The 13,248-nt window shown below is 38.4% G+C and overlaps 1 protein-coding gene and 1 long non-coding RNA gene across 2 annotated transcripts in view; one reads left to right on the top strand and one right to left on the bottom strand.

The window, feature by feature from the left end:
• SORT1 (sortilin 1) overlaps positions 1–6,564 on the bottom strand; it is a 58,893-nt gene extending 52,329 nt beyond the window's left edge. Inside the window, exon 1 of the mRNA XM_032218223.1 lies at positions 6,266–6,564. Within this exon, the coding sequence (XP_032074114.1) occupies positions 6,266–6,469 (204 nt within the window). The 5' untranslated portion in view covers positions 6,470–6,564. The remainder of the gene's footprint in view (positions 1–6,265) is intronic.
• A 325-nt stretch (positions 6,565–6,889) lies between these two features.
• The window catches only part of LOC116509281, a 26,327-nt gene continuing 19,968 nt past the window's right edge, over positions 6,890–13,248 (top strand). The window contains exon 1 of the long non-coding RNA XR_004255489.1: positions 6,890–7,010. This is a non-coding gene — a long non-coding RNA (uncharacterized LOC116509281). The remainder of the gene's footprint in view (positions 7,011–13,248) is intronic.

Here is a 13,248-nt window from a genome sequence, read left to right as displayed (position 1 = left end):
TTGGGAGATTCTTTTTGAAATGCACCATTTTCATGGAATTGCCTATGATTGAATAGTCTACCATAGCTGGTTAATGAAAGACAGCAGGAAAATGCTAGAAAAATATTCAGACGAAAGAAATTAACTCCCTATTCCACTTAGCAAATAGAAAAATTCAATTTTAATTAGGTCAGCAATGTGGTTCTTATTTCCTCTAGTGCAATGGATCTTAGAAGACATTGGCCAAATCAGGAAGGGAAATTTTGATGATAAATTATGAGTTAGTGTAGCACTGCCAAATATAGATGCCCTAACAACTAGAGCAATGCCACTTTATGAATCAATGAATGCCATTTCATGCAATCAAGCCCAGCGACCAGGTCCAGTTGGAGATTTTCATATCCCAGGTTAACTGTGTCCTGCCATCATTGTTAAAGTGGTAGATGGTGCAGGCAACAATCTGGGGTGCTACTTGCAGAACATAGCCATCCCATGCCCAACAGGCAGTTTCCCCACATTTTCTCTGTTATTGGTACAACACCCATTGCTGCCAGACTCTACCACTGCTGAGCTGATCAAGAAGGAAAATGCCTAATGACCATGACATGGAAAGGGCACTCAGCACTTCTGATAGTTGGTCAGCATTCAGTGCCATACAGTGCTATTGGGCAGACCATCCTTCACAAACTTTTGATTTTAGGCATACAGCACTCCTGTGAACATCTTGCACCGCAGTGGTGTTGTTTTCACTAGATCTTCCCTGCTGCCCTGGGTGGTAGCAATGCTTGACTTGTCTCGAGACATTTTATCGTTTTGAGAAAGGCAGAATATAAGTTAAATCAATATGATGATTTATAAAGTTAATTAGTAAGAAAATTAATGGGCATTAAGACAACTTAAATTGAATTTAAGCAATATAAACATACTTAAATTGATCATAAATTTAAACATTGGAATATTTTCCAGAAAATGTAAATAATTTTGAACTGTGTTCAGATGATGCTTTATAATTTCTTGAAACTAAAATCGTAATCTTGTATGGCATTAAGTTCACCTCTTCATGAAGAAACCTGCAAACATACATTTATCATTATTTAAAGTAACACAACTATACAAAATATACGTGACCTTATTACTTGAATATATGAATATTATGTACTAATAGCTCTATGATAAATGCAAGGTCTAAATGTCATATCCTAAATTATCTTAGTGTCTCCCTAGATTTGGGTTAGCTCTTATTCAGAAACTGACATTTTCAAACCCCAGTAAGAAGAATAGCTGCAATATCCTTGAATACGTGAAGGTTCCCAAGATACAGTCAGAGTATGGCTTAGTGTCATATATAATCTTGTAACAAATCAAATAAGTCTGATATTGAGTATAAATTTAATTCAGAAAATAGAAACCATTTATCGACTATACTGTAATTCTGGACGTGGACTTAAACTACATCTGAAGTTCGAGTTTCCTTTAGCATAGGACTTAAAGAAGATTTTGCTTACTTGTTAATAATAACTACAGACGCTATCAGATTGAACCAAAATTGCTATTAATTGTTTATTCTGATTATTCATATCATATTGGTTGCCTTTTCTAATTATTGATAACAATAGTTTTAAAGTAGTACATTGATATAAGATCACCTTTAAATATAGTACTGTAGTTAATTAAAAAAATCTTATTTAATTTTACACAGTTTGTAATTGTTTTCTAGTTTTTATTTTTTTATCTTTTTACTTGGCTGCACTTTTAAATATCTGTTTATATTTTGAAGAAGAGTCCTAGTTAGCTGATACAATGGGTGTGAGACAGCAGCATGAAGTTCAGATATAATTTTAACTATTACTTTTAAATTTTGCAAAGAAATCTGTAAGAACATTGTGAAAGCCATTGTTAGCTTTCTAGTCTCCAACAGGCACTGTCTATTCTATTACAGATGACAACAACCGAACACACACTACAAGCAAACAATTCCACATTCTTTCACGTATTGAGACATCCAAGCTCCCGTGAGGCTCTTTTATCATATAAGCTTTGCATTGAAACAGATGAAAAATATTATTGTATAAGCTGAAGGCAAGGGCAGACGAGCGAAGTATCCAAGTATTTCACAGTTCAGCGGCAGATGGAATTAAACCAAGGTCTCAATTCCTTTCCATTCCAGCAAAAATAAATAGCTTTTAGAAGCTTATCATAACTGTAAGCTGAATATCTGAGATACATCACATAACAAGAAATGATTTCCAACTTCCAAAGCTTTACTGAAAGTGGACACTTTAATATCAATGAAATTTTAGGGCAAACAGGGGAAAAGCAGGAACAGATGAAAAGAGAAGATAAAAGAAGGTAGATGCAGGTCTCCAAATACTAAACTCAGATTTCCCATCAGTATGGATAATGGTAAGGGACAATGGGAATTACAATCTAATACAGGCAGATCGGATAGAGACTACTTCAAATCTATCTCTATTACTGGTGACCACTCAACAAAGCTTTCTTGGCAATAATATGAATGTGGTTTGCAGCTGTTTTCTTTCAGAATGTTTTTCAACTTCTCAGACAAGGCTTATAACTCTAAGATTTCTTAATAGACTCTTGTTTAATATTAACCAGGTCTGATTCAGCTAAGCTTTTCTAAGATCAGCCAAACCTTGCTTTAAATTATCTTCATATTAGGAAAAGTATCTATAGTACCAGCGACACACATTTTAATGGATAATTAGATATTTTGAATAAAGCCCCCTAAATCAGGAAAATTGGGAAAAGAAACTTTAAACAAGTTGGTAAATTAACTGTAACATAATTCCCATACTGTGAAACCTAAGCCACAAATAGCCTAAAGAAAGCATACTAACTGCAGGCCCATTGTCTTACCAGTTGGTCAGGTTTTCCCTTTCTATTAAGGCCAGAGCTCTGCCTTGGCCACCAAGAGTATGAAATGAATGTTTCATCTGACTTCCTACTTTGAACTCTCTAAAAAATAACTAGAAAAAAACAGACCTTAAGGGAAGGTAGGAGGGAGGCAACCTTATGATTCTGGCAAATGAATACACAAAGATATAAAATGAGATAAGATATTCTCAATAGATATATAAACATTAATTTGTTACAAAACACAAATTTAAAAAAACACAATTCATGGACAAGAGGGGGAGAAAAGGTGAAAAAGCAAAATGTCATTGAATTATACATAAGGACACAGATTGCCTGATACTGGATAATCTTTTTTCTCATATCCTACAAAATGGGGGGGGGGGTAGTATCCCAATCATAGTTATATGATTTTTCTGAATTGTAAATATTTTTTCAGATAAGTATTTAGCTGCAGATGGATTAATAAGTATTCAAAAACTGAAAGTTTTGCAGTACATAAACTGCAAATTTTAAATTTAAACATTGCAGAAGATAATTAAGACAGATAAGATTTTAGGTTTACTAAATATAGCATTTTCTTAATATTTTAAGAATATTTCTGCTATATATTGTTTCTTTAACTCAGCCATGTACAATAGTATTATTAGAAGTACATATACAAATACGTACCAACTGTTACTTAACACAGTTGATACTTGTCCTAACTAAAATGACAGTTCAACATAAAAATATATTCAAACTAAGTCAGTTAGAGAATGGGAACAGAAAAGAATGAAACAGGTAGGTATAATGGATAATCTCATCAACTCTGGTTCACTAATGGGGGCTCAGATGATCCACAGTTATTTATTAGGAGTTTTACACTTTCACACACATGCAATATTCTGATTTACCAGGACAAAACCCTCCAAAGTACAATACAATAATCAATGCCATCAATACTGAGATGAATATGTTGATTAGAATCAACATAAGAAACTTTGCAGAAAAAAACACATTTCTGCTTCTTATAATAACTATTTTTCCTATAAAAGTGTTTAAGTATTAATATGTACATCCCTTTCAAAATCCGATATGGTACCATAAAGCAGTTATGACAAAGCACCTTGAGGCAAATTATAGTCAGATAAATCAATACCAATGCTATGTATCATATATTTAATGGTAATATTACACAAAATACAAAAGCAGCACAATCTCTATTGAGAAAGAACACAATAAACAGCATATCAGAAGAACATTATTTTTTAGAACCAGATTCAACTGAGCCAATCTGCATTTAACAGAGCTTTCAGTATTATATGTTCGTAAAACTGATAAAGTCTTGAATTTAGTAAAATACCAGCTGAGAATTTGTAGTAATCTCTATCAGAATAACAATTGCTCTTTCTATTTTGTCATCTATAACAATAATAACAAAAATAGCATCAGCCATATGGACAGTAAAGAATAAATGCAACAATAATCAGGAATTGTTCAAGGTAGACATACACTTATGAAACACTCAACTCGGAGGATTTTCACTATTCTTTTCATTTCAGAATTTTATTTTAAAAGCAAGTGACAATGTAATTCCAAAAATAACACAACAGAAATTAAAACTACTACCACAGGAAAGAGCTTTGGCGGAATACTGACAGATGGAGAAAAAGTTTAGCATGCAAACTGGTTTTCTTTCTTTTCTTAAGAACTATTTTTGGACTGGGTTATGTACATTTAGAAATAATATAAGGTTATTATCACTAAATGCCTTCCATAAATCAGAAATAAAAGGTAGGCGTACTTTTCTGTTTTAAGCAAAGCAAACATAAAAATGGAAACAGGAATGGAGAGGCAATGCAGACATATGAATGCATGGATTCAAGTTATCTAACATTAAAATACACCAAGAAAGTCATCAAGTTAGATCGTATCATACATATCACAAGTATCAAAGTCACAAAATACTGGGAATAAGTGATGAATTGAATCAGCAATTTGCTTGAAAGGAAGAAAAATAGGCCTACCAAAGAAAAGTAGAAAAAATAGGAAGCAAATATTTACTGTAGGTAAGTTTTTTAAAAATGAGAATCCATCTAGAAATTGTTTTTTAAAAAGGAAGCATGTAACAAAACCATACTAAATAAAAATAATGAAAACTGAAGACATTTGACTGGATAGGGTAAAAAAAATGAGGAAAAGGTCTGAGATACCAACTTAAACATAACTAGGAAACTTCCCTTGAGGTTTTCAGATTTTCCTTACTTGAGACCAATGTTGGAACATTGGTCAGTATTTGATATACATCACGATTTCATTCCATTTCTATCATATGTTACAAATGCCTAGCAGCGCTGCTTGACATACCTAAAAAATAGAATAGTCTTAGATTGTTTGCATTCAGGAATAGGATAACCAAATCCTATTCTCAGGCTTTCAACAGTTTACTTTCTGTCAACGGCCAGTTCCGTGTCCAACTATCATATTATCTCGGTAGAGCAATTCCCCCCCCCCCGCCCCCTAAGAGGGTGCCCATCAAATGCATTGAGCCTTCACATTTCCAGATAGCATCAGGACAATTGAGGAAGACTGGAGAAGTGATAGGATTAAGGCCCTGGATACAATAATCTTAATCACTCTTCCCTCTGTAGGAATTGACTTTTTATTTTAATCAAGCTAATCATTTCTAGCCCTGCTATTGCAGGATGCCCTACAAATGATCATACAAATGCTAACCTCAGAATCAGTACGCATTACTTTTGATCCCCAAAGCAAAGACTAGTTAAGAATTTAGGTAACCTTTACATTTTATGAATATCATCAATGTTTGCATACCATCTAAATTGTTTCCTATTTTCAAAAGCTCCAAACGATCTTGTGGGCTGCTATTCTGTCAAGGGGAAACGATGCGTCTTTCTCACACTATTTCTCTAACCACAGCAATGACTATCAGCCTAGCCTTTAGCTCAGGAGGAGGAGGAGGGAAAGGACATAAGCACTTTATGCCTAACTTCCTCCAACTAACTTACGGATCTTTCAGCTCCCTTGTCATCTAAAAAGTGCGGTTGTCTTGCCACATATGCATCACAGTCCACCTCTACACCCAAACATACAGTAGGTGTCATGTTGCCCAACGAGAAAAAGAAAACAATCTGCTCGAGTGTCATGCTACAGCCCAAGATAAACAGGGCGAAAACCAACCAGCTGATGTGTTGATTCTGTTCAGAGGATTCACTTCTAAGGCACCAAAGCGACCCTCGCGTGTTGCAGAGAGATCGTTGCCTCGATTCTCGCTCCAGCGGGAAGTTGGGTTTTTCCAAAGTCAAAGCCCACCGCTCTGCAATCACGAGCCTTGGCGGAGGCAGCGGTGCCCATCAGTGCCCCAAACTTGGCCTCTCAGTCCGCCAGGAAGGCCACTCCCTGCTCTCACCTTGTGAGTGTTGTTGACAAGCACCTCCTTGCCGAAACCCTCGCCTTGCGGGCCGCATCCAGTCTCCGGCTCAGCCCCGCCGGGTAACCCCCGCCGGACACGCAGCGCCTTCGCTCCGAACCGGATCTCCCGGCCGTGGAGCGGAGCCGCCAGGAGCAGCAGCAGTAGGACCCCTGCGCGCACCAAGGACGGCGACAACAACATCTCTCTCCGCCGCGGTCCCAACCACCAAACTCCGGTCCGCGCTCGGGGAACTGGCTCACCTGCCGCCCGAGCCACGAACGCCTCATTGGGCTGCGCCAATACAGGTATGCGAAAGCCATTGGCTGCCACGCACGTCAATCTGCTCGACTTTCAACCGTCGGCCAACCTCTCCTGACGCTTTTTCCCCATTCGCGCAGCTACCCCCGCTTCTATTTTTTAAGCGGCTCGCTGAACTGCCAATCTCGGCACAGTGGACACTTCATTCCACCGGCTAGCGGCCATTGGCTACTCCTATTAAAAGCCTCCCCCCTTTAAATGATCCGGCTGGTCAATATCACCCCACTTTGAAGAGCGCTTTGCTCATTGGTTGATTTCCTGCAAGCCTTTCCTTCTTTCATATTTTCCGTGTAATGTAAGGCTTCACGAGAAGGTTTTATTCCTGTTGCTAGGAGGCGAAGCCGACAAGTTTTGTTTTTGTCCTTTTTTTTAAGGGTAGCGATTAGAGCCGGCTTTCATCAATTGTGCGCGGTCGGAACGAATGGTAGGTCGGGGCGCTCTCTCTATCAAGTGTTTTCTTCTCATGGGCGAAGTAGAGGTTTAAAGCTGGCCAAGATAGGAATCAGAATCAGAACAGAGCTGGAAGGGACCTTGGAGGTCTTCTAGTCCAGCTCATTGCTCCTCGATTGTTTCTGCAGATCTTTAGAAAATCACTTAATATATGACAAGTTTAGTATAATCCTCAATTTTCAACAGTTCTTTTAGTGACTCTTTGAAGCTACAACAGCACTGAAAAAGTGACATATGACCGTTTTTCACATTTATCACCACTGCAGCATCCCCATGGTATGTGATCAAAATACAGACCATGGCAATGGACTCATATTTATTATTGTTGCAGTGTACTGTGATCATGTGATCACCCTTTGCAACCTTCTAAAAAAACAAAGGCAATAGGGAAGCCAGATTCACTTAGTAACTGTGTTACTAACTTAACAACTGCAGTGATTCACTTAACACAGTGTTTTTCAACCACTGTGCCGCGGCACACTAGTGTGCCGTGACATAGTGTAAGGTGTGCCGTGGGAGAATTACTTTATATATAGTCAATATAGGCACAGAGTTAAAATTTTTTAACATTTTCTAATGGTGGTGTGCCTCGTGATTTTTTTCATAAAAAAAGTGTGCCTTTGCACAAAAAAGGTTGAAAAACACTGACTTAACAACTGTGGCAAGGAAGGTCGTAAAATGGACAAAACTCACTTAAATGTGTCACTTAACAAAAATTTTGAGCTCAATTGTGATCGTAAGTCTTGTATTAAAGGGTAGCTATAATGTTGTTTTTGTTAGTTGCAAAGTCATGTCCGACCCATCGCAATCCAATGGAGAACGTTCCTCCAGGCCTTCCTGTCCTCTACCATCCTCTGCAGTACATTTAAGCTCACGCCTACTGCTTTGGTGACTCCATCCAGCCACCTCATTCTCTGTCTTCCCCTTCTTTTTTTGCCCTCAATCTTTCCCAGCATTAGGCTCTTCTCCGGTGAGTCCTTCCTTCTCATTAGGTGGCCAAAGTATTTGAGTTTCATCTTCAGGATCTGGCTTTCTAAAAAGCAGTCGGAGTTGATCTCCTCTAGGACTGACCAGTTTGATCATCTTGCAGTCCAAGGGACTCACAGGAGTCTTCTCCAACACTATAGTTCAAAGGTCTCAATTTTTTGGCGCTCAGCCTTTCTCATGGTCCAGCTTTCACAGCCATACATTGCAACTGAGAAAACCAAAGCCTTGACTGTATGCACTTTTGTTGGCAAGGTGATGTCTCTGCTTTTTAGTATGCTGTCTAGATTTGCCATAGCTTTCCTCCCCAGGAGCAAGCATCTTTTAATTTCTTGGCTGCAGTCCCCATCTGCGGTGATCTTGGAGCCCAGGAAAATAAAAGCTGTCACTACCTCCATTTATTTGCCAGGAATTGAGAGGGATGAATGCCCTCTCAATTCTATGATACATGCAGAAATTAAGCAGGGTGGTCCTGGTAAGTAATGGATGGGACTCATCCAAGAAGCTCTAAACTAGTATTTCTCAAACGCAGCAACTTTAAGTTTGTGGATTCAGAATAAGAATAACAGAATGATAGAATTGGAAGGGACCTTGGATCTTGTAGTCGAATTCCTGGCTCAAAAGCAGAAGACCCTATACCAGCGATGGTGAACCTTTTTTGGCTTGCGTGCCATAAGTGAAGGGAGCGCAGGGGGGTCATGTGCGGGTGTGCCACACTCATAATGCAGTGCGTGGACATCCCCCCCCCAGTGCGCATGCGTGTACAAGCACAACCCTCCATTTTTTGCATGCTTTTTTTGCCCTCCCCAGGCTCCAGAGGCTTTATAGGAGCCTGGGGAGGGTGACAACAACCTCCCCCCACCCCCGAGGCCCTCCAGAGGCTTCAGGGACCTTCAGGAGGCTTCCCTGAAGCCTCCGGAGCGCGCAAAATGGCCCTCCGAGCAAACTGGAAGTCCGTTCTTGAACTTCCGGTTTGCCCATAGGGCCTGTTTTTTTTTGGCTTCAGGAAAGCTCATGACGCCTCCAGAGGGCCTCCGGGGAGGGGAGGCTCTTTTCGCCCTCCCCAGGCTCCTATAAAGCCTCTGGACCCTGGGGAGGGCAAAAAATGGCTTTTAAAAAGGGTGAACTCAGCTGGCCAGCGCGTGCATGGGCGCGCTGGCCAGCTGACAGGGCAGCGCCTCGCATGCCCTGACAAATGGCACGCATGCCATAGGTTCGCCATCCCAGCCCTATACCATTCTCTAGCTAGCATGCTGAGTATTTAAATCCGTGCAGTTTAAAATTGCTGAGATTGAGAAATATTTACTGTAAACTATGCAAATAATTAGGGTGGTTGGGCGGAACCCTGAAGAAGGCAATGATAAACCACTTTTGTATGTGGGCATGTCCATGAATTCACCAGGTTCACCATATTCACTTCACATTAGATCAACTCATCATGTACACATCTTATCATGCACTTTGGGAGTAATGAATAGTTATGGAAATAACAAAAAATGAATAGTGATATACAAAAATAATTGAAAATAAGCTAAAACAAATTCTAGTTTACATCAACACAGATGATTTATGTACCAGTTTTATATAAAGCTGTTTGGAGTACTTTAAACTCAGTTTGATTGGTACATGTCCCTGTTCAGTTCAGATTAACAAAATGATTAATTCCAGGTTGTTGTTTTTTACCAAGAAAGGGTTAGGCCTTTGTTAGGAGTGATCTAAAATGTGCAGCAATTGTTACAAATTAATGCAAAGATCTCTGTAATTTGTCTCTACAAACAGTTTGCATGTAGTTTCAAATGTTGCCACCTTTATTTCTCTTCCTGTCTCACTTCCTTCTTTGCTTGATCTCGCATGAATTACAGAGAACTCAAAAGGTTTTCATTAATTTTGAATATAAAATGATCATCTGGGACATATTACTTCCTGTGTTTTTTAAGGACTCTACATATTAGGTGCAACAAATCGCTTGCCACCATCCATGATCCTGCTGATAATTTAACTTCTTCTTATGTTGATGATCCTTTTGGTGATCCTATTTTTATCAACATCTGCACAAAAAAGTGGTGTTGTCCAAACCAGACCCTTAGATTTTGAAGCCATGATGTTCTTCTTCTTCCTGGACTTCGTTTGACTTCAACTTTTCCTTGAAGGATTAAATGAAGTATGCTGTATTTTTCTGGGTGTCACATCACATAACCAAAATATTCTAACATTCGTTTTTTTATGGTTTTGATTATTTCCCTTGGCTTTCTCAGGTGGCTTATCACCTCCTTATTTCTGATTTTGTCAACCCAACTTATATGTAACAGCGAATAATTAACATATAATCTTTATTCAGTCTTTTTAAGTCTTGTTACTATATTCACAACAAAAGCAAACAGATTTTATATGAGGATCTAGATAAATACTATTTTTTCTTCATGCATGAAAAATATTGAGAATCATTAGTATACTAAATCAATGAGCAATTAATTAATTGGCTGCTCTGCATTCCCCATTGCCTTGAAAGCATGCCCAGTAGATCAGAAATTATGACACTAGTAACAAGTCAAGTTGATATTTATATTTTTCCTAAATAACTGATTTGTTTTCATCCAAAGGAGAAGATATGATTCATTATGGTCTGCTGTTTAGAATTTGCATACAGTACAACCCTTGGTGCTACACCATATAAAAATGTACTGTATCAAAATATAAGCAGCCATTGGAAAAGATCCGAGTCAGGCAGGACATACTAAAAAAACAGTATGATAATATCACCCTCCTAATGTAATAATATTTTTCCTACTCTAATGATTAATGTTAAATTGCATCTTACATAATGAGCTACAAAAGCTAGTATCTGCCCTGTAGCATGATAGGATTGCTAAATTCTGACATGCACATGCTTATAATCTAAACCTAGGTAAGAAATTTATTTCCTAGTAATTATGGGCTTGATTAAATCTGCATTTGAAAAAAAAAGGAAAGCAATAAGTGCAATCCAAGGAATTGCCCAAAATGAATAGTGAAGTGCACAAAATGAATAATGTGCATGCTCTCACCTCATTCATACTAAAGGCACATTTAAGGTTACATGCAAAATAAAAATGTTTATCAAAGCAATGAACCAAAAGAGATTATAAATCTTCAGACTGAAAAAAGACAATTAAACAAGAGACTTAACAACAGAATAACAGAGTTGGAAGAGACTTTGGAGGTCTTCTAGTTCAAAACCCACATACCCCTGCTCAAGCTATACCTGTGCATTTGTTTTATCTTGCCTAAATGTAGAACCTTACTTTTTCTCACAGTTGAATTTCACTTTATTAGATAGGGTCCAATATTCAAGTCTGTCAAGATCCTTCTGTATCTTGAACCTATCATCTGGAGTAGGGATCCCTGAACCCTACGTCACAGACCAGTACCCGTCCGTGGCCTGTTAGGAACCAGAGCATACAAGCAAGTAAAGCTTCATCTGTGCCTGTGCAGGATCTAGGTTGCATGCAAAACCTTTTCCCTCACCCCCCCCCCCCAGATCTATGAAAAAATCGACTTCCATGAAACTGGTCCCTAGTGCCAGAAAGGTTAGGGACCCCTGATATGGAGTGTTGGATGTTCCTGCTAGCTTGATGTCATCTTAAAATTTGATGAGGTTCCCTAAACTATAATCTAAATAGTTTATGAAGATATTGAAAAGTACTGGGCCTATCATTCTTTATTAACATTCCTAAGGAAAAGAGAATCTTGCATCCTATATCAATGCTATATGTGCAAAACGTAGATGCAGCCCAAATGTCAGTGTATTTTTTCAGACCCAAACCTGAGGATTCTGGTGAATTAGCAAGATAGAAAATCAAACAGATAAAAATGGAAGTAAAGGACAGCCCACAAATCATAAATGTCCAAGTTGTTTAATTATAATAGAGAGGGATAGGATTACATAGCCAGTTTAGCGTGTTAGAAATGAGTGCATGAGTATGATTATTTGTACTTTGAACAATGCTGTAATGTGCACGTGCATGAAAAGCTGAACAGGAAACTAAACTGTCGTATAGAGAAATTGCAACATGAAACTTGGCAGGGAAGCATGGGGAAAAAAAGACAATGTCATGCAACAAGAACCACAAGTTGTAGCAATCCTGTATACCGTAGGAATCATGCAGAGGGGTAAGCAACGTTTTTGAACAGGATTAAGAGCTAGAATTTTTTTCCCCAATAAATAAGAATAATAAAGAAAAACACAACTTAGTGTTACTAATAGAAGAGAATATTGTAGCTCACGTTTCATCTGTGAACTCGTTGCTGCTCTTTGAGCTTGGTTGTTTTGTTGCAAATGTCTGCAACTTAGTGTCCTCTAAATAGTTTGGACTTCAATAACTTGAAGTTATTGAAGTTATATGGAATTAAGATTCCATAACTCCCATCCACTGTAGAGTTGGCCATTAAGCCAAATGAACTGCAAGCCACCAAATACCTTAAAAAATCGGCTTTGCAAATAGTGAGTCTACAAATATTCAGATTTGTAGCAGTTGATAAACCTTAAGCATTTTTTCTCCAGTTGGCATTCTGTAGAGGTATTGGGATTATTATTTGACTATGTTGGATGGGCATTTTGAAAGATTCAGTATGAAACACCAATATATCCAGTGGTCACTAAATTACAGGGCACATTCACTTGATGTCAGGCCTGAAAGCCATCTTTTGCATTGGACCTTCAGGCCTGCCACATTCAATGCTGTGGGAAACTGGGAGGGGGGATTATATGGAGTATGGGAGATATATAGTCATAATAACATTCCTTTCTCAGAGAGTCAAGGACATCTTGCCCTGCACCTGAATGGGAGGCATCTCCAGTTGTGACAGTGTCTGATTGGGCCACGTGACAGACATGTGGGTGCTGGGCAGGGGTTTGGACTTTCATTTGGGTGGGGAAAACCTGGAATCTTTCAGATTCGGGTTTTCCCAGATGTGCCAATATGACATCTCTAATCAAATAGAACTTTGAGGAACTTCAAGACTCGGAATCTTCTTTCATTAGTGGTGTTACTTGGAACCCTGACATTCTTGCATCGCAACTGCAAATTGTATATTTAATTTAAGACAAAACTAATTAACCAGGATAATTTGATATAATAAATTTTGCTCGTGGATTTCATAATATATGCAGCAATATTGGCTATTCATTTGTAAACAAAACTTAATTTTTCCCATGGCATGTTCCATGTACATTGGCTAAAGCAGTGATC

The sequence above is a fragment of the Thamnophis elegans genome, chromosome 5, assembly GCF_009769535.1.
Source record: "Thamnophis elegans isolate rThaEle1 chromosome 5, rThaEle1.pri, whole genome shotgun sequence".
In the NCBI taxonomy this organism is placed as follows: domain Eukaryota; kingdom Metazoa; phylum Chordata; class Lepidosauria; order Squamata; family Colubridae; genus Thamnophis; species Thamnophis elegans.
The sequence above is the reverse complement of the archived record's forward strand: the minus strand, read 5'-3'. Positions and strand labels throughout refer to the sequence as shown.